The following is a 20,346-nucleotide window of genomic DNA, read 5'->3' as shown; positions in this document are numbered from 1 at the left end:
GGGAGGGGCAACACAGTGGCTCAGTGCTTAGCACTGTTGCCTCACAGCAAGATGGTCGCTGGTTCGATCCCAGCTGGGTCAGTTAGCCTTTCTTTAGCACTGTTGCCTCACAGCAAGAAGGCTGGGTCAGTTGGCATTTCTGTGTGGAGTTTGCATGTTCTCCCCGTGTTGGTGTGGGTTTCCGCTGGGTGCTCTGGTTTCCCTCACAGTCCAAAGACATGCGCTATAGGTAAATTGAATAAACTAAATTTTCCGTAGTGTATGAGTGTGAATGAGTGTGTATGGCTGTTTCCCAGTACTGGGTTGCAGCTGGAAGGGCATCCTCTGTCTAAAATATATGCTGGATAAGTTGGCGGCTCATTTCACTGTGGCAACGTGTGATGAAAAGATGGACTAAGCCAATGGAAAATGAATGAATGATGGGAGAGAAACAAGCTTTGTTGGTGTAAAATACACTGTGTTTGTATTGTCCATATGAGGAGAACAAAGTATCTGAGTGTAAACTTACTTACTCTGGTTTTCATTTCCCTGTCAAATTCTGCAGCGAGTGCTCTCTTTTTGGTTTAGCATCCTCTCCACTCTTTTTTTAAAAGGACATTTCTGTTACCTCAAACATGCTACTTGTAAATTATTGTCCCTTTTTAAATTTTTCACCTTTGTATCATTTTTAAAAGAAGTGTAACTGTGTAATCTTTGCTTTCCCTGTTATTAAAAAACACAACACTAACCAGTTTCTTGACCTATTGTTGGATTTTTCTGATTATCTCTTCTAGCGATAATACTGAAATGAGCAACATTATTTAGAAGCTATAAATATTTGCCCAAAGAATATGGAGAACGAAACCTGCGAAACAATAAATAAATAAATATGCAAGTACATAAATAAATAAGTAAATAAAAATCCATGAATTTCTGCATAAATAAAACATTAAATAATATGCAAATAAATAAATGTATATAAAAAAACACAAATGTTGGGGAAAAATAAAATTTTAAACGTTTTATTTCTTGAATGTAGTTCCGTATTTACTTTTCCTCAGGTCAACACATTAATGAGAATGAATGAATAAACATTTGAAAGAGTGGAAAATAAACCTTCAGTTTAGCATTTAATTGTTCCCCCAACATTCGTGTAATTTATTTAATTATTTACCTGCCCGCACCATTCATTATTTATGTATTTATTCATGCAGAAATTTGTGGATTTTTATATACATTTATTTATTTGCATATTTATTTGCATATTTATTTATTTATTTATTTATTTATTTATTTATTTATTTATTTATTTATTTATTTATTATTTTAGTTATGCAGAATTTATAGATTTATTTACTCATTTATTTATATATTTGTGTATTTATTTATTTTTTGTTTTTGCAGGTTTCGTCCTCCTTAAAAAAACTGTATCTCTGCTAAATTACTTTAATACATGCTTACCGTGTCCTTTATTTTTTTGTTTACATTTTTAAAAATCTATTTTGAGAATAAAAAAATCAATTAGTATTTAAAAATGTGTAAATATGAGAAATATAAAGAAAAAAAAATCTAATTATTTGGGCGTAGTACTGGTTAATAACAAAGATGGGATTAATGCATACAGAAATGCTCAACCACATTCACAACACTGATTTTCCACACACGTTGGGGGGCGATGTAGAGTTGAACGCACGCGCAGTTGACCTTTGACCCTGCAGAGGGAGACTTGCTGTGACGTCATCTCACAACTGGACTGGACTGAATGAAGTCAGCTGACTTTTCATTGCTGCTCACGTCTCATCTCACTAAAGGACCAAGACTGTCTCATCATCTGAGGTATTTACTCGTTTTTGGACAACATAAACATTTTCACGCTGCTGCGCTATTGCAGAAATGTACATTTAGATTAACCAGCCAGAAAATATGGCTTTAGGATTTTCCCAGATTCTCTTTGCAGTTATTCATAATCCATAACATTCATAAAACAGCACACTATGCTTATGTATATAGTGTTTAATGTGTCATGTGCCGTCGAAATGTCCGCTTCGCCTCAGTATGCAGCACATTCTGTTTGCTTAACGTTACATGTGTGTTTTTTATTGTTGCACTGGGAATAATCTAACTACGAATGCTGAAATATTTAAATATATTGTATGTAAAGTGATTTGAAATGCTTACAAGTCTATGTGATGAATCGCTTTACTAACGGGATACGAAAAACGAGCAAAGATTTCAGCAAAGGTCAAATTCTATCGCAGCATCGCGATCATGTGATCATGCAGCATCTCTTCAGAGATCGATCTCCTAAAGCGGCAAGCATTAAAACATCTTTAATTACACCGAAAGAATATGTTTAAAATTATTTCATGTTTAATCATGTCGTCTTTGACTTTGAAAAGATTATATTTGGGCACTGAGATATGTGGTTGCTCGCTTAGAATATTATCTGCTGTTTTCCAATTAACAACAACACGCTAGGTTTGCTGGCTACATGTGCTAAAATGTTCTATAAACTAACACTCAAATAGAAGTTTTACTCTAAATAAACCAGTTGTCCCTAATAATCAAAAATCTCATCGGTGCATCATGTGATAAATTGACAAAAACATGGAAGTACCACTGGTTCCTCATGAGGCTTTTAATAACCAGTATCTAGATGGCTATTTTTATGTATGATATTGTCAACGTCATGCGTTTTATTCTAGGATTTGTAGGCTAATTAGTTGTCTGTTAACTTTAAATGATTTGATGATCAAATTTTTTATTTAAATGGGGACTACAAAACACAATGTTTTCCACATTTACTCAACTGTTTTCCCACTTCCTCAGCATGATTTCTTTTTTTTTTATAGTCAGTCAGTGTCATGTGCTGTTGGTCATGTGACCGAGTTTCATGTTAGACTTGTACAGAATGCTTTATAATATAAATTTGTTGTTAAACATTTGGTTTCCCTTTTGCAGTTTATATATATTTATATATATTAATGTATAAACTGAACATGTAATAGAAACATAATTTTAAATTAAGCTATATTTATACCACTATATAGGAATAGGGATAAAGCACAACAACCACGTGGAGCTTATAGATCTAGGAAGTGTAGTATTAAGTACAGAAAGTAATCCAAATGATAATAAGTATTACCTTTCCACTTTTTGTATAATTTCATATCAGACACATTCAAAATGGACTTCTCCAAGTTGGCCAAGATCCGAGATGAGGAGCGGGAGGGACAATTTGGATATGTGCATGGTGTATCTGGACCTGGTTAGTACAAATTAAAATGTCCCAATATTTTATTTAAATTAATAGGTTACCATCATTTTTTAAACAGTTTTTTATTTTATGTTTTTAATATTCAAAGCTTTTAATTTAGTTTTTCTATATTGTTTTGTTTTCTTTTTTTTATTTCTTATCTTTTTCCTTTTTTTCTTTAATATGTGACCAGAGCTGTTGATTATTTTTAGTTAATCTTAATATTTTTTTATTTTTAATATTTAAAAATATATATATTTTAATTAAATTTAAGATTTTTTTTCTTAATGTGACCATAATTTTTCCAGGTTAGGTTTTTATTAAGTTCATTACAATCTTTGCATTTTATTCAGTATTGTTGTTTAATTTTATTGGGATAATATGTTGCCAGAGTGTTTATTTTTATGCAGTAAAGGTTTTTGTTTTTGCATATTTTGTTTCTTTTTTTTTCTCTTTAATTATTTTTTAATGACTGTCACCAGATTTAATTATTTGTTTATTTTAACATTTTAATTTTGGTTTAGTTGGATGGATTAATACGTCACTTCTGATGTTTTTTTAAGCTTAATTTTTATTATAATGTTTTTTTAAAGTCAGCATTTCTTAGGGTTAGGGTTGAGTCTCCACAGGTCATTCATTGTACAGGTTCTGCTGATTGTCACCATAATTGTCCTCTACTTGTGTTACAGTGGTGACAGCCTCCAGTATGGCAGGAGCTGCTATGTACGAGCTGGTGCGAGTGGGTCACAGTGAGCTTGTGGGAGAGATTATTAGACTGGAGGGTGATATGGCCACAATTCAGGTCTATGAGGAGACATGTATCCTATTTATTACCTCAGTATAGGACACAAATCTATCCACCTTTTTCCTGCATATTGCTTTTTGTAAATGATGAGAGTATCTTCCAATAAACTAAACAATCAGTGAAGTGTTTTTAAAAAACTGGGTAAAATGAGGTGACAGTTTTCCCATCAAATGTCAAAAGGCAACTTGTTATAATTAACAAATTATTTTAGCAGACCATAAAACTCAAAATGAATGGGGAATGCAAAGAGAAAATACTCTGGAGGAACAAAAAACAAAACAAAGGAAATCTAAAAGGGCATTGGCCACAGATATGCTTGATACAGATGTTACTTTCAATGCGGATAAAGCACAAAGCCAAGCGTACGTCTTCCTCAGTTATATGGATTATTTGTAGCACAACCTTAATGTTTAAAATTAATTATTAGTTTCAATTAATTAGTTTCAGTTAATTTTAATAGAAGTTCCTCAAACTGGAGCCAGAAAAAGGTAAATCGTTGCTATAGCTGATGCTCTGTATGTAGAATCTGTCAAACAGTGTTGTGGTTGTCCTGAGCTCTCATCAGCTGGTGTATCGGTCGGAGACCCTGTCCTGCGCACAGGGAAGCCCCTCTCTGTGGAGTTAGGGCCAGGAATCATGGGCTCCATCTTTGACGGTATTCAGCGTCCCCTTAAAGACATCAACGACCTCACTCAAAGCATCTACATTCCCAGAGGAGTCAACATTGGTGCTCTTAACCGTGATCTCAAATGGGAGTTCACTCCAGCAAAGAGTTTGCGTGTAAGTGAGATTCATTTCTAGTTAAAGGAACACTACATTTTTAAAGTAAAAGTCTTTTGCAAGTCACCATAGATAAACAGATTTACCAATTTTAAATCCATTCAACTGATCTCTAAGTCTGGCAGGAGCACTTTTAGCTTAGCTTAGCATAAATCATTGAATCAGATTAGACCACTAGCATCTCACTCCAAAAAAAAAGAGTTTTGTTAATTTTCCTATTTAAAGCATGGTTCTTCTGTAGTTGCATCATGTAATAAGACCGACGGAAAATGAAAAGCTGCAATTTTCTAGGTCAATATGGCTAGGAACTATACTTTCATTCTGGTGTAATGATTAAGTGACTTTTTTGATGCACCATAGCTTTAACTAGGAAAATTATCGTAAGGCCTTTTTAAAATTTTTGAGTGAGATGCTAAGGGTCTAATCTGATGCAATGATTTATGCTAAGCTAAGCTAAAAGTCCACCTGCAGACTCAGAGATTGGCTGAATGACTTTAAAAATGGTAAAACTCAGCTGTTTAACTCTAAGTGACTTGTAAAATGAGTCTATTTCCAAAAAAGTGTTCCTTAAAGACATTGAATTGTTGATGTTCAAATTTAGTTTTATTGTAATTAATGCTTGTAATAATGTTAAAGAGCTTTTGGTTCTTTTATTTAAATTAAAAATAATTAGGGTGCTTACCAAATCAATTGTTTCCACTATCTAAATTAAATTTAGGCAGCTCAACATTACACTTAACAATTTCTGAAATAAGCTCTTTAAAATAACACCAACACAATAACAAAAGCAATCAGATGATTAGTCAAAGGATAAAGTGATTTGAATTAATTTTTGATGTGTCCAGGTTGGCAGTCACATTACTGGAGGTGATATTTATGGGAACGTGTTAGAAAACTCTCTCATTAAGCACAAAATCATGTTACCACCGAGGAGCAGAGGAACTGTCACATACGTCGCACCACCTGGAAACTATGATGTCTCGGTGAGGCCGATAACATGCAAATATTTTCCAAAATAAAGGAAAATAAACATTACCGTGATGTAGAATTCAATGTTTGTGTATGTGTTTGTTAGGATGTGGTGTTGGAGCTGGAGTTTGAGGGGGTGAAAGAGAAGTTCACTATGGTGCAGGTGTGGCCGGTACGTCAGGTGCGTCCCGTCACAGAAAAACTTCCTGCAAATCACCCTCTGTTGACTGGACAGAGAGTCCTGGACGCCCTCTTTCCGTGAGTCATGCTGTCTGAAATACTTCCATATTATATAAATAAATCCAGGTTATTCATAATAGTAATGCTGGTTCACAAAGTAATTTTTTATGTATATATTTTGACCTTTAAATTACGCATATTAGACAAATGATTAATATCTAAAGCCAAATTTTCCTCATATGATCCCCCCCAGAATATTAATATTTAATAATGAAAGTTATTTTTCATAATTTTAAATCATGAGAGCAGTTAAATAATGTATAAATAAATATATACATTTTGATTACACTTTATTTTATAGTGTCCTTTTTATGGGTGCAATTGTTTTGAGTAATTTTAATGAACAACATTGAAATATCTATAAAGTGGCAAAAGTCAATATCAGTCAAAAACATGTACTTGCGTAATATGTTGTAGGATTATAATCGGATATGTTTTAAGTTTATTGCATTTAATCTTGAATAATTTACTATTACTATTACTAAAGTTAATAGATGTAACTTAACAAGGACAAATGTAAAAATAAAGTGTTACCATATATCTTAACACCACGGTAATTTTCTGAAATTGTATATGAGATGCTTTTAAATTACATTATGATTGAAAATATTTTTGTTTTAATATTCAATATATTCATACTTTTTTTGACATTATTTTAGTTTTATTTTCTCCATTTATAATAGGTATAATTTTCAAAAGCTTAGAGTTTTTTTATTTAGTAAAATGTAACTCAATAATCTGAAATATTTACTTTTATTCATCTTTGATGAATAAAAAGTTAATTATTTATTTGAATTTTAATTATTATTGAATTATTTTTTTTGTAACCTTGCAAATGTTTAACAGTTTATTATATTATTATTATTTAGTTAAAGGTGCAGTAGGTGATTGTCTTCAGAAACATTTTTTGTTGTCCTGGTTGAGAGTCTCTTCACATTACAATGGTAATGATTGAAGTAAATGATCTAAATTTATTTATAAGTATTTATATTTATATTCTGAGGAAGGCATAAAACTAAAAAAAGTTCACCCAATAAATTTTGACGGTCTGACAGTTCCTATAATTCTGATATGTAGTCCAAACTGTCTGTCAGCAAATGTAGATTTGAACATTAGCAGCCGTTCACACAGATTCGCCATTTGGCTGGCACACATGTTCACCTGCACACGAGAGAAAGAAAGAGCAAAACAAACGGCCAATCAAAACTTTTTAAAATCCTGAATCAATATTGGAGTTACTTTAGCACGCTGGAGGAAGGATCACACCGTTGCTGAAGTATTTCTTTTCGACAGGTAATGTTATGCTTTAAGACTATTTTAGTTACGCAAAGCTTATGTGGATTGTGTTGTTACAAATGGGTTATATGCACAGAAGTGTTGTTCAGCCACTGTAATCTCACAGCGAAAGATTGATTTGACTATTTTCAGTTTTATAAGGGACCTTTAACAGCACTAATAATGTAGATTTTTATTTAGTTTAACAACAAAACATAAGTAAATAGCGCTGTTCTGTCTAGCCTGCTTTATTGAGCCGAAGTTGGTTTAATATTCACATCGCATTGGTTCATTTTTGAACAATGACAACCTGTGACGCACTCCCTATATTGTTTAACATGTTACTTTGAATATTCGGTTTGAAATAGCATGTAAGTATGGCTTAGTAATAAGTGTAATTCCTGCATGCCACTGGCCAAGCACTAAGCAGAGTTGCTATAGGACAGCACATGAGAGAGGGTTGTCTGTCATTTTTGAGGAGCGCATGGATTTGGATGGCAGGGGAGGGACTGTGTTTCAAACATATTATGCTATCCGGTTATCATTGTGGCAGATCACCTACTGCACCTTTAATGCATTGTTTCTAAATAAGCCATTAAAAAATACTGACCTTTAAACCTTTGAACAGTTCTGTAAACATCTGATACTTCTACAGCTATTTTATGTTTTATTTTTTGTTTCACCAGATGTGTGCAAGGAGGAACCACAGCCATCCCTGGTGCTTTCGGATGTGGTAAAACCGTAATTTCTCAGTCTCTGTCGAAGTACTCCAACAGTGATGTCATCATCTATGTGGGCTGTGGAGAACGAGGAAATGAAATGTCTGAAGTACTCCGAGATTTCCCTGAGGTGGGTATGGTAGCTTCAGTTATCATTAAACCAGCAGCTCGAACTCTGATTGGTGCTGGAGTGATTGACAGTTCTCTTGCCCTATAGCTGACCATGGAAGTGGGTGGTAAGGTGGAGAGCATCATGAAGAGAACAGCTTTGGTTGCAAACACATCCAACATGCCTGTGGCTGCCAGAGAAGCGTCTATATACACGGGTTTGTTGAAGACCTCATATGAATTGTAGATCATATGTTTGGGATCAGTAAGATTTAAAGGGATAGTTTACTAAAAAATACAAATTTACTTAATATTTACTATCCCTCAAGTGGTTCCAAACCTTTCTGAACACAAAAGAAGATATTTTGAAGAATGCTGTAGCCATTGACTTCCGTAGTAGAACAAACAAATAATATGGAAGTCAGTGGTTACCGTTTTCCAACATTTTTCAAAATATCTTCTTTTGTGTTTGAACTCATAACGCTTTGAAGCAAGTAATGGGTGAGTAAATGACAGAATTTTCATTTTTCAGTGAACTATCCCTTTATTTTAGTTTTTTTTAAAGATGTTTGCTCAATTTGGCTGATTTTATGTGATTGAAAGGACATTAAAACTGTAAAATTGTGAAGTATTATTACAATTTAAAATAATTATTGTCTTTTATTGGATTTGAAATAATTTAACTGATTCCTCTGATTGAAATCTGAATCATTCCAGTCTTCAGTGTCACATGATCCTTCAGAAATCATTATAATATGCTAATTTGCTCTTCAATTGTGATCAGTTGTCATTGGTAGTCAGTCATTAACAGTAATTCTTATAATTATCAGTGTTGAATTAATTTGTTACTATTAAGTTTTGTGTAAACATTAATGATGCATTATTATTAAAACAAATGTGTTAAAATAACACAATAAAAAAAACATAATCTTAAATTCTTAAAATTCTTAAAATCTTTTATTATTAAATTCGAATATATCAAATATTATTTATTTATCTATTACTCTTGAGCAATATAATGTGTCCTTGATGAATGAAAGTAAAGACATTTTGAATTGTACTTTTGAATGATACTGTATTACATAAATATGAAGCAGCTCCAGTTTTCAACACCCATTATAATAATAAATGTTTCTTGAACATGAATCATCATATTAGAATGCTTTGTGAAGGATTAAATGACACTGAAGACTGGAGTAATGATGCTAAAAATTCTGCTTTAAATCACAGCGATATAGTAAATTCTCAATCACTATCAATAAGAGCAAACAGTTATATTAAATTATAATAATATTTCACAACTGAAATATCTTGAGCAGAATAGTCTTTTAAAATTCTTACAATTCTTAAATTTTTGACAGGTAGCGCATAAGGAATATGAATCTAGCGGCGTGGTATATTCATCAGTCATTAACAATTGTTTACATCATCCAGGAATCACACTGTCTGAGTATTTCAGAGACATGGGCTACAATGTGAGCATGATGGCTGACTCTACATCTCGATGGGCAGAGGCTTTAAGAGAGATCTCTGGTCGTCTGGCTGAGATGCCTGCTGGTACGTGTGTTCTGCAAACGGTAAATATCATGAATTATAAAATAGAATCTACATTTCTGTCTATGTGTGCTCCTAATCACAGACAGCGGTTATCCTGCATATCTTGGAGCACGTCTGGCTTCATTTTATGAGCGTGCCGGAAGAGTTAAATGTCTAGGGAACCCAGAGAGAGAGGGCAGTGTGAGCATTGTGGGAGCGTAAGTAAAGCTACTTTCATTATGTTTATTGATTTTACTCTATAATTTGGTTGTTGGTAATGTTATTTTGTTTGATTGTGTTTTAATAAATTGAGTTTCTGAATCGTCATCTACAGTCAAGCCTGAAATGATTCATTCCCCTGGCAAATTCTGATTTAAAGTTACTTTTATTCAACCAGCAAGGTTTTTTAGACCAGAAAAGACATGGGCTTCTCCCAAAAGATAATAAGAAGATGTACAAGAAGCATCATTGTGGAAAAAAAAATGTCACCGCTTCTATTTACATTTGAACAAAAACTTGAATCATTTCAGTCTTGACTCTATATTGATCCTGGAACAATGTTCCAACCAGCCAGTCAAATTAAAGACATACATTTATAGTTTGTTATGTTTTGGCTTACAGTTAGGATTACAAGCTTTTACATCATTGTTATCCAACTAAAAGTCCCCTCTGATTTTGAGTATAATTTACAGTTAGGTTTAGGGCTAGTGATTGGGTATGAATTGGATATTTTAACAGGAATGATGTTCCAGGATCAGCTTAGATGTTAATCCAGGATGGCATCGTACTTGTCAAAATCACACCTAGCGTTAAAAAATGTTGCATTATTACGTTCATGTAATGATCTGCTTTTGTTTTAATGGCAGTGTGTCTCCCCCTGGTGGTGATTTCTCAGATCCTGTGACATCTGCTACTCTTGGTATTGTACAAGTGAGTGTAGATTTCCCTCATTTCAATCTGCGACCATTGTAGTAGAACATCATTATTTATTGTTCTTCCAGGGGGAAACTAGGGAAGCTGGTTACTGTTAAGGAATAAAAAATAATTGTACATTTTTTTTTCGTCAATATTGTCACTATTCAGATTTTTTTTCCCCTGAGAAACTTACATTTGTTTTTAGTTTTTGAACTCTAAATTTGCAACTCTTTATTATGCAAGATTAAATCTTACAATACTGAGGAAAAAAAACAATTGCAAGACAAACTTACAAACGAGAGATATACGGTTGAAGTCAAAATGATTTGCCCCCTGATTATTTTTTCCCCAATTTCTGTTTAACGGGAGAAGATTTTTTCAACACATTTCAAAACATACTAGTTTTAATAATTCATTTCTAATAACTGATTTATTTGATCTTTGTCATGATGACAGTAAATAATATTCGACTAGATATATTTCAAGACACTTCTATACAGCTTAAAGTGACATTTAAAGGCTTAGCTAGGTTAATTAGGTTAACTAGGCAGGTTAGAGTAATTAGGCAAGTTATTGGATGTCAGTGGTTTGTTCTGTAGACAATCGGGAAAAAAAAATAGCTTAAAGGGGCTAATAATTTTGACCTTAAATGGTTTTTAAAAAATTAAAAACTGCTTTTATTCTAGCCGAAATAAAACAAACCAGAAGAAAAAATATTATCAGACATACTGTGAAAATGTTCCTGCTCTGTTCAACATAATTTAGGAAATATTTGAAAAATTCAATGGGAGGCTAATAATTCTGACTTCAACTGTATATAAACTCTGAATTCACAATTGTCAGATCTGCAAGTTATAAAACTGGATTTGGGAAAGAGAAACTGAATTGTAAGAACAAAAAAGTCTTGAGTTAAGTAAGGATTGTGATTCATAAACATGGAATTGTTACTTGTCAATACCAAAATGTGAGATAAAATAGCATAATTATGAGATGTAAATTTTGAATTGTAAGATATAAGTCCGGAATTGTGAAATTTACAGTTTTTAATTTCTGTCCAGAATAAAAATAAAACTTTATTTATTACTGTAATTTTTTTAATGGCAAGAAAATTTGGAACCCAGAATTGGTATGGGGAAAATAGATTAATAGATTTTGTTTCTTTAAAAAGAATTATGTTTTGTTTTTTGTCTGTGGGAACCAATTTAACTTTTTTTTGGTTACTTTTAATTCTCTGTCTTTGTCCCATCCAGGTGTTTTGGGGTCTGGACAAAAAGCTGGCTCAGAGGAAACACTTCCCCTCAGTGAACTGGCTGATCAGTTACAGTAAGTACACTCGAGCGCTGGATGAGTATTACGACAAACACTTCCCTGAGTTTGTGCCGCTGCGCACCAAAGCCAAAGAGATCCTGCAGGAAGAAGAGGACCTGGCTGAGATTGTGCAGCTCGTGGGGAAGGTGAGATTGTAGATTAATGTGTGTTTGTTGTGTGTACTCATTTGTTTTGTTAGTATTAAAACTGTAAAACCTTAACACTGCAGATGAATAAGGTAATAAAATAACAGTTATTACTAATAACATTACATTAAAAATAGCAAATGTTAAGAAAAAGTTTAATTATGCAAATTAGGTATTTTATAATCAAATTAATTAACTTGCATGCATTCTATCACACACACACACACACACACACACACACACACACACACACACACACACACACACACAACTTTGGTTGAAATCAGCTTAAAATAAGTTTCTTTTGTGACATATTAGAGTCAAATTTGTTGTCAGATTTTTGTACTGGATACCAGAGGGGGAAAGCCCCGCCCATTAGTGACTCTGCCCAATTAGCAAAGGACTTTTGTCCTGATTTTGAAGCTGATGCTGACACACAGGTGTTTGAAGCTCCGCCCTCTTTTCAACAAAGCAACAACTAATTTGAATTTAAAGCGACAGTCACCAAAATGGCACAATTAGAATAAAAGCCTAAAAGGGGCAGTTTCAGAGAGTTATAAAGCATTATTTGTGTGGTATTTGGAGCTGAAACTTCACAAACACACACTAGGGGCATCAAAGACTTATTTTAAAATCTTGTAAAAAGGGCTATAATAGGTCCTTGTTAAGATAATTTTTTAAATTACAATGAAATTAATGTGAATAACATTTTAATTGACATTTTATTTGGAATTTTTTGTATTGTTTTTTGTTTAATGTATGGAATTTATTTTAAAATACTTTTAAATAGTTGTAAGTTATTTAAATACAATAATTTTTTTGGAATATTTCAAAATGCTAAAAATAAGCATGAAATAAACTAAAATAGATTTTTTTAAATACAGAGGGGATTGCATTTCTTTTCATCACTCCATAATTCAGCGAATTCTCTAAAGAAACAGAAAATATGTGTATTTTTGTATAATTAAATACAATTAGGCAAATTTTTTATGAACGCATCTCTCTGTGTAAATCTTAAGAATATGGATATGACTAAAGTGTGTATGAAGGTACTATTTCATATATAAGCGTGTATGTAAGTGGAGATGTATGTCTCAGGAGAAGGAGGAAATAAAAAACTCATTTTGAATAAAAGACCTTTAAAAATATGTATTGTAAATTAAATGTACAGAAACAACTGGATTAAGAGTGGGAATATAAGCACTGTCCAGTTTTTATTACATGCTGTAACTCAATAAACTCCCCACTGGAATGGTTTCAGGGCAAGTACGGTGGATACAACTTAAGCCACTTTTAAACTTTTATTGCGTACACATACACAATGTTCATCCACAAACTAGGCCGCCAGAATACTAACACTACACTAGTCTATCAATACTTTGATGTTCTTCTTCGTCTAATTAAACAGTTGCTAGTTTATAAACCGGCAAGCGTACCAGCCCCCAGCAATAACAGACTGAGAGAAAAGGAAAATGACTCTTGCGTCTTGACACACACACAGACACAGATCTGCAACCTAGAATTATGACGTATGTGAAATGCAACATAATGTGCCTGCATTTAAAATAACATGGTAATATACACACTTTTTCACATAACCCGGAACATAAGAACATCTATCACTTATAATATACATATGCAAACAATAGTGACACATACTGGAAAGTCCTACAAGCACTTTTTCTTACCATTAGACAAAAAAATCTCAAAATTGACATATTTTTGCCTGCAGTTTCTCACCTTACATGATTGTTCTAAAGTAGTAAAACATGTTTTGAATATGAATTTTAAGGCATCATTGGCTGAAACGGATAAGATCACCCTGGAGTTGCCAAGCTGATCAAGGATGATTTCTTGCAGCAAAACGGATACACACCGTATGACAGGTAGCGCACATGTCCTGTGTAAACTGTTGATCGTTCAGTTATTTGTGCAATGAAACTGAAACATTCATTTTCAGGTTCTGTCCGTTCTATAAGACGGTGGGCGTCTTGTCCAACATGATTGCGTTTTATGATATGGCTCGTCATGCCGTAGAGACCACGGCACAGAGCGACAATAGGATCACCTGGGCCATGATCAGAGAGCACATGGGAGAAATCCTGTACAGGATCAGCTCCATGAAGTTTAAGGTACAGACTTTGAGTCTTCTGTGAATTCAAATCACCTTGCATTTATTGTAAGCAGAATGTCATGTCCACTTGGTTTATTATAGCTTTCATTATCTTATCTTGTCAATATATAGTTCCTCTTTTTTTGCTGATTATTCAGGCATCAGGAGCCAAACAGTGAAGTTTAATTTACAGTGCTGGAGATATGTCTTATTTGTTTTTTTTTCATAGAAATGTTTTTATTGAAAAATATAAAATAATTTTATTCCTAGTGATGGGTTGCAGCTGGAAGGGCATTCGCTGCGTAAAACATATGCTGGATAAGTTGGCGGTTCATTCTGCTGCGGCGACCCCAGATTAATAAAGGGACTGAGCCACAAAGAAAATGAATGAATGAATATAAAGTTATTTAATCTACTATAATATTTTTTTACACTTAACTTGCAGTTACTCATATTTCATGTAAAAATACAAAAAGCATAATTTAATAATATTTAGGTTTAATATTATCTCTTAGTATAATTTTTGAAAGTGATTTAAAGATACTTGTTATATGTGGCAATTTTAATAATGTTAATACCTTTAAAAAGTATTTGTATTATTTTTTTAAACTGTCATTTATTTTCCCTAATACTTCTTGAATATTTAAATAGTTGTAATTAATTTTACAAAGTAATTTACATATTAATTTGAATATTTTGATATGATAAAATAGTTTTAAAATACTCTCTGCTATCAATACTTAAACTGGGGGTTCCCAAACTTTTCAGCTTGCAACCCACAAAATAACAATTCCAGTGACTTGCGACCCTCATTATCCTTGGAGGTGGTTATGAACATACAAACATTGCACACAATGGTGCACACACACCAATAGAAACTATATAAACAATTTTTGTGTTGTCCGTATTGACAACACAAAAAAAGAGCAACAGTCTGATAACCATATCATTTTTTATAGTACTTATTCATTTGTTTCATTTAATATTAACCTCATTTAATGAGAATGGTGAGCACAATGTTTACAGCACAATATTATTCTTGGTTTGATTTTGGAGACCACCATTCGGGGCTCTGTTTAGTCGTGGCCGTTATTTTTAATGTACAAGAGTGCCGTAAAGATGTCAAGGTTTAACATTGTGCCATAAAAATTAATCTGCTGCAACTAACATTATTGCTGTGTCATTAATCTAGCGTAATAACCCCAGCAGTCACAATCCAATGGAAAGAGAATTGAAAGGCTAGAGGCTTTTTATTTGCATGTTGTTATTTTATGTAACTATTAAATACAATTTTTATCTTCTGTAGGTTATGGATAAAATATGGTAATTCTAATAGTTTAATAACATATATGACATTTTTGGAAATCACCAAGCGACCCCCCCCCCCCCCCCTTGTCTCACAACCCCCACCCAGGGAACCACTGCTTTAAACTACAAGTATACATTTTGAAATGTATAAAAATATTGTGTTTAAAGTGTTTACATTTTTATTTTTTATACCAAATAATAAATATAAAATGTACATAAAAATACTTTCTGCTCTCCTGCATTAACAATACATACTTGAATAAAAGACGAGTAATTTTAACCCATTTCCCATTTTCATCCCACTTTGGGATATCTCGTTATCCCAATGACGTTTTTTTTATTTAATTTTTTAACTACATTTCAGGACCCTGTGAAAGAGGGTGAGGAGAAGATTAAAGCTGATTACGCTCAGCTCCACGAAGACATGCAAAATGCTTTTCGTACACTGGAAGACTGAGAGCCACGTCTTAACCATCATTCTCAGGGCAGGGCAGCAGAAACCACCCTTCTGTCTCTCACACGCATACACAGCCCTGTCCTTTACCTCCATATACTACATTCCACTGCTTTGTATTCATCTTGTGCTGTTTTAGTGTGTGTCTCCAAATACCATTTCTTTTGTACATGTAAATGCATTTGTGAATATGTGCAATCTCTATTATCCTCTTCAAAGCCTCTGCTCTGCCCTTTACATTTTACAGACCATCATGTCCGTAAATATAGATGTTGTTGAATGACTTGATGTAATTATTGTTCTATTTTTATCTGTACAGAAGATTGAAAGACTTCAGAAGTTGACTATATTTACTGCTAGCATATTTACAGTTCCAATGGTTGCCAATATAATTATGTATACAAATATGTGTTGTTTTTTTTGGTACGGCTGTTTATTGCAGTATTGTCCTGTACATTTCGTTGAAGATGCAGTACACTTGCTCTTCATTGCTCACTTGAAAATGTGTCTGAGTCGTGGAAAAACAGAAATAAATATGGTTTACTTTACTAGTATTGTGACTTATTTTTGACTTAAGTTATAATTATTAGTGACTTCTGAATTGTGACTATACACTCACCAGTCACTTTATTATGTACACCTTATTAGTACTAGGTTGGACCTACTTTTGCCTTCAGAGCTGCCTTAATCCTTCGTGGAATAGATTCAACAAGTTACTGAAAATATTCCTCAGAGATTTTGGTCCATATTGACATGTCAGCATCACACAGTTGCTGCAGATTTGTTGGTTGCACATGCATGATGCAAATCTCCCATTCCACCACATCCCAAAGGTGCTCTATTGGATTGAGATCTGGTGACTGTGGAGGCCATTTGAGTACAGTGAACTCATTGTCATGTTCAAGAAACCAGTCTGAGATGATTTGCGCTTTATGACATGGTGTATTATCCTGCTGGAAGTAGCCATCAGAATATGGGTAGACTGTGATCCTAAAGAGATGGACATGGTCAGCAACAATACTCAGGTAGGCTGTGACGTTGACACTATGCTCAATTGGTATTAATGGGCCCAAAGTGTGCCAAGACAATATTCCCCACACTATTACACTACCACCACCAGCCTGAACCATTGATACAAGGCAGGATGGATCAATACTTTCATGTTGTTGACGCCAAATTCTGACCCTACCATCCAAATGTCGCAGCAGAAATCGAGACTCATCAGACCAGGCAACGTTTTTTCCAATCTTTTATTGTCCAATTTTGGTGAGCCTGTGTGAATTTTAGCCTCAGTTGCCTGTTGTTAGTTGACAGGAGTAGCACTCGGTGTGATCTTCTGCCGCTGTTGCCCATCTGCCTCAAGGTTGGACATGTTGTGCATTCAGAGATGCTCCTTTGCATACCTCAGTTGTAACGAGTAGTTATTTGAGTTACTGTTGCCGTTCTATCAGCTTGAACCAGTCTGGCCATTCTCATCTGACCTCTGGCATCAACAAGACATTTGTGCCCACAGAACTGCCGCTCACTGCATATTTTCTCTTTGAAACCCTAGAGATGGTTGTCAGTGAAAATTCAGTAGATCAGCAGTTTCTGAAATACTCTGACCAGCTCATCTGGCACCAACATCCATGAAGTTTGATTTAGGTTCAAAGTCACCTAAATCTTCTTTCTTCATCTTTGAGTGTATATGTGGATGTAATTTGGAGTTTAAATGGAATTATTTGTTTCTCAAATTAAAAATGAAGCTTTTAGTCATTTTGCAAAAGTATTGTTTTAGAAAAATCATAAAAAAGAATAATAGTTGAGGTTACAGATATGAATAAAATAGAAATGTGGAGAGAACTGACACTAAATGTAAAAAATGTTACTTTCTGTTCTACTCCAATAGGAGATTTTTGGCAAGCTCATGGTTGGCTGGCACTCATTTCACTCCTGTGTTGTACTGTGTAAATAGTGCTATAAAAATACATTGGGTGGTTGTGATGTGTTTTCAGCACTCTCTAGGAAGCAGTTCCTCAAGTATTTCTCGTTTTCATTGTGTGACCAAAAAACGATGTACTTTTACCTAGTAGGGTATGGTAAAACTAATAATTATTCCTATATTAATACTCCTATACACAAACTCCACTTTGCATCCATTGTAACATCTAGATTTCAAAAGTTGGCATTGATTAAAATACAAATATACCAAGGACAATTATTTAGCATATGTACAATTCATCAAAACATTCTATGAGTCCATTTATTATGCCAACGTAACGCCTACATGCCCCATCTTGCCCTTTAAGCATGTCACTGTCTCAGATGCTGAACATCATGTTTAAGTGTCATCTATTTACTTATGTCTTGATGATGTCAGTTTGCATAACTGGTCTTGCAGCATTTTCTAATCCTGAAACCAGAATGTGGTTACTCAGGATCCCTGCCCTGGTTTCTTGTCTATACAGTTTTAACACTTTCTAGTCTTATCACGATGTGTTACATAAATATCTATAACTAATGTTTGTCTATGATTGGGTTTGTTTAACTTGACTCTCTTGTTATAGGTCAGGTCAAATGCCATGGGTAAATCAAGTCTTCAACATTTACTATGATCTTCAGTCAGCAAAGAATCTGAATTTCATTAAACAGTTCAGGATTATTGTTTTTATGAAGAAAAGAGGTGATTCTTAGGGGCCCCAGCAACTTTAAGGAGTTACAGTGGGATGCGTCCCCAATGACCCTAAATGCCGAAACCAATTCAGGCCTCATCAGACCAATTCGGTACTGGAGAATGATGATTATTAATCAATAATGGGTGTTGTTCAGTGTTTATAAATAATACATTTTTTGTGTTTTAACATTTTAGGTCATTATTTATCTGAAACTGTAAAAAAAGCGACGACTTTAAAAAAGCAAGTAAACTAGTTGCTTTTAAAGTCTGCATGTCCTTTTCCCCCATTTCATAATGACAAACAGTTTCCCAGTTGTGGCTAGAAGGGCATTCGCTGCATAAAAAACATATGCTGGAATATTTGGTGGTTTATTCCGCATTGGCGACCTCTGAAATAGAGACTAAGCTGAAAGAAAATGAATGAATGAATCATGACAATCATCTAATTAAATCTGTCCTGAAATGAGAAAAAAAAATGACTTTGGGAAGTGATTGGATCATTGGAAGGTAGGGGTTGCACACAAAATGGGTGAAGATTGACGAAAGCAGGGCAGAAGCTCTGATTACCCCGCCCTAAAGACATTCCATGTGACTAGAAGTGAAGAAAAGTCGTTTTGAGGGGGGAGGGGAGGTTGTGGTATTTTAATAACGATTATGAGGTCAAATTAATTTTTACAAAATAATTCAGAGCACAGACACATCATTTATAAAATGAATTACTATACATATAAAAATAATAGTACATTTTGATTTTATGTCAAATTTAAGGCAATTAGTTGACTATTTAAATTGAGTAAACTCATTGCTTTTGAAGCGATTTAGTTGACTTTACTTAAAAAGGTGAGACCCTGTTGACTTTAAAGTGATTAGTTAACTTGTCATCTTTAAGACAACAGGTTTACTTACTTTTTAAGTACAGTAACTAATAATTTTTTACATTGTAGCTATAATAACACCTTATGTTTGCCTTTTAAAGTGAAATTAAATATATGATGACAGATGTTGCTTTCAGTTTAATTTTAGCTGTTTACTAACAAACAAAAATATTCAAATTGTGGTCAAAATTGCAGATGGTCTACTGCTGATATATTGTAAAAATAATTTTGTCAAATGTAACTCAAAATGAAAATACGTGCCCTTCTGTAATGTTATATTGTAAAAACCTTTTTGAAAATTCTGATTGAAACTTGGAAAAATTACAAATAAACTAGAAATTGTGAGATTTAAACTAATACCCCCCAAGACCTTTTCTTGCATTTTTATATTTACAGTAGTGAACTTTTGAAAATGTTAAAAAAAAGTGTCCGAAATTGTCCTAAGACGGGAACGGGTGTTGTTCAATAGATTTAGGGCAACTTTGCTGAAAGTTTTGGTCTACTTTAAAGTTTAGGTCTACTTTAAATGTTGGCTACATTTATTTCATATTAAATTTCAAATAATGTATTTATTTGTCATATTATGTATTTAAGTATTATGTATTTATATATTATGTATTTATATATTATGTATTTATATATTATGTATTTATGTATTTAAATAACACAGAATTTGTCATTTTGTTTGCATAGCATTTTCAACTATTAGGCTATTTGAAAAGTAACTCTCTCTCTCTCTCTCTCTCTCTCTCTCTCTCTCTCTAACACACAAAGGAAAGAAAGAAAAAAGAAACAAAGGGAGTCATACGTAAAATATGCAAATTCAAATCGTGCTTGTCCTCGGCACCGAATGGCACGTTGCTTTATGAGCTGGAGGAGTTTGACTGTAAGTAAACCTGTTGCCAGG

The 20,346-nt window shown here is 33.5% G+C and overlaps 1 protein-coding gene across 1 annotated transcript; it reads left to right on the top strand.

Annotated features, from left to right (window-relative positions):
• Window positions 1–1,716: 1,716 nt before the first annotated feature.
• On the top strand, window positions 1,717–16,459 carry atp6v1ab (ATPase H+ transporting V1 subunit Ab). Its single transcript, XM_056450874.1, is given in 16 exon segments — window positions 1,717–1,815; window positions 3,155–3,247; window positions 3,925–4,053; window positions 4,606–4,820; window positions 5,666–5,803; window positions 5,896–6,047; window positions 7,991–8,153; window positions 8,241–8,349; window positions 9,566–9,688; window positions 9,771–9,885; window positions 10,534–10,597; window positions 11,833–12,036; window positions 13,829–13,862; window positions 13,865–13,922; window positions 13,997–14,168; window positions 15,822–16,459. Coding segments are annotated over 15 exon segments (1,851 nt in total). The 5' UTR covers window positions 1,717–1,815; window positions 3,155–3,165; the 3' UTR covers window positions 15,915–16,459.
• Window positions 16,460–20,346: the final 3,887 nt, after the last annotated feature.

Source organism: Danio aesculapii, chromosome 24 (assembly GCF_903798145.1).
Source record: "Danio aesculapii chromosome 24, fDanAes4.1, whole genome shotgun sequence".
NCBI lineage: Eukaryota > Metazoa > Chordata > Actinopteri > Cypriniformes > Danionidae > Danio > Danio aesculapii.
The sequence above is the reverse complement of the archived record's forward strand: the minus strand, read 5'-3'. Positions and strand labels throughout refer to the sequence as shown.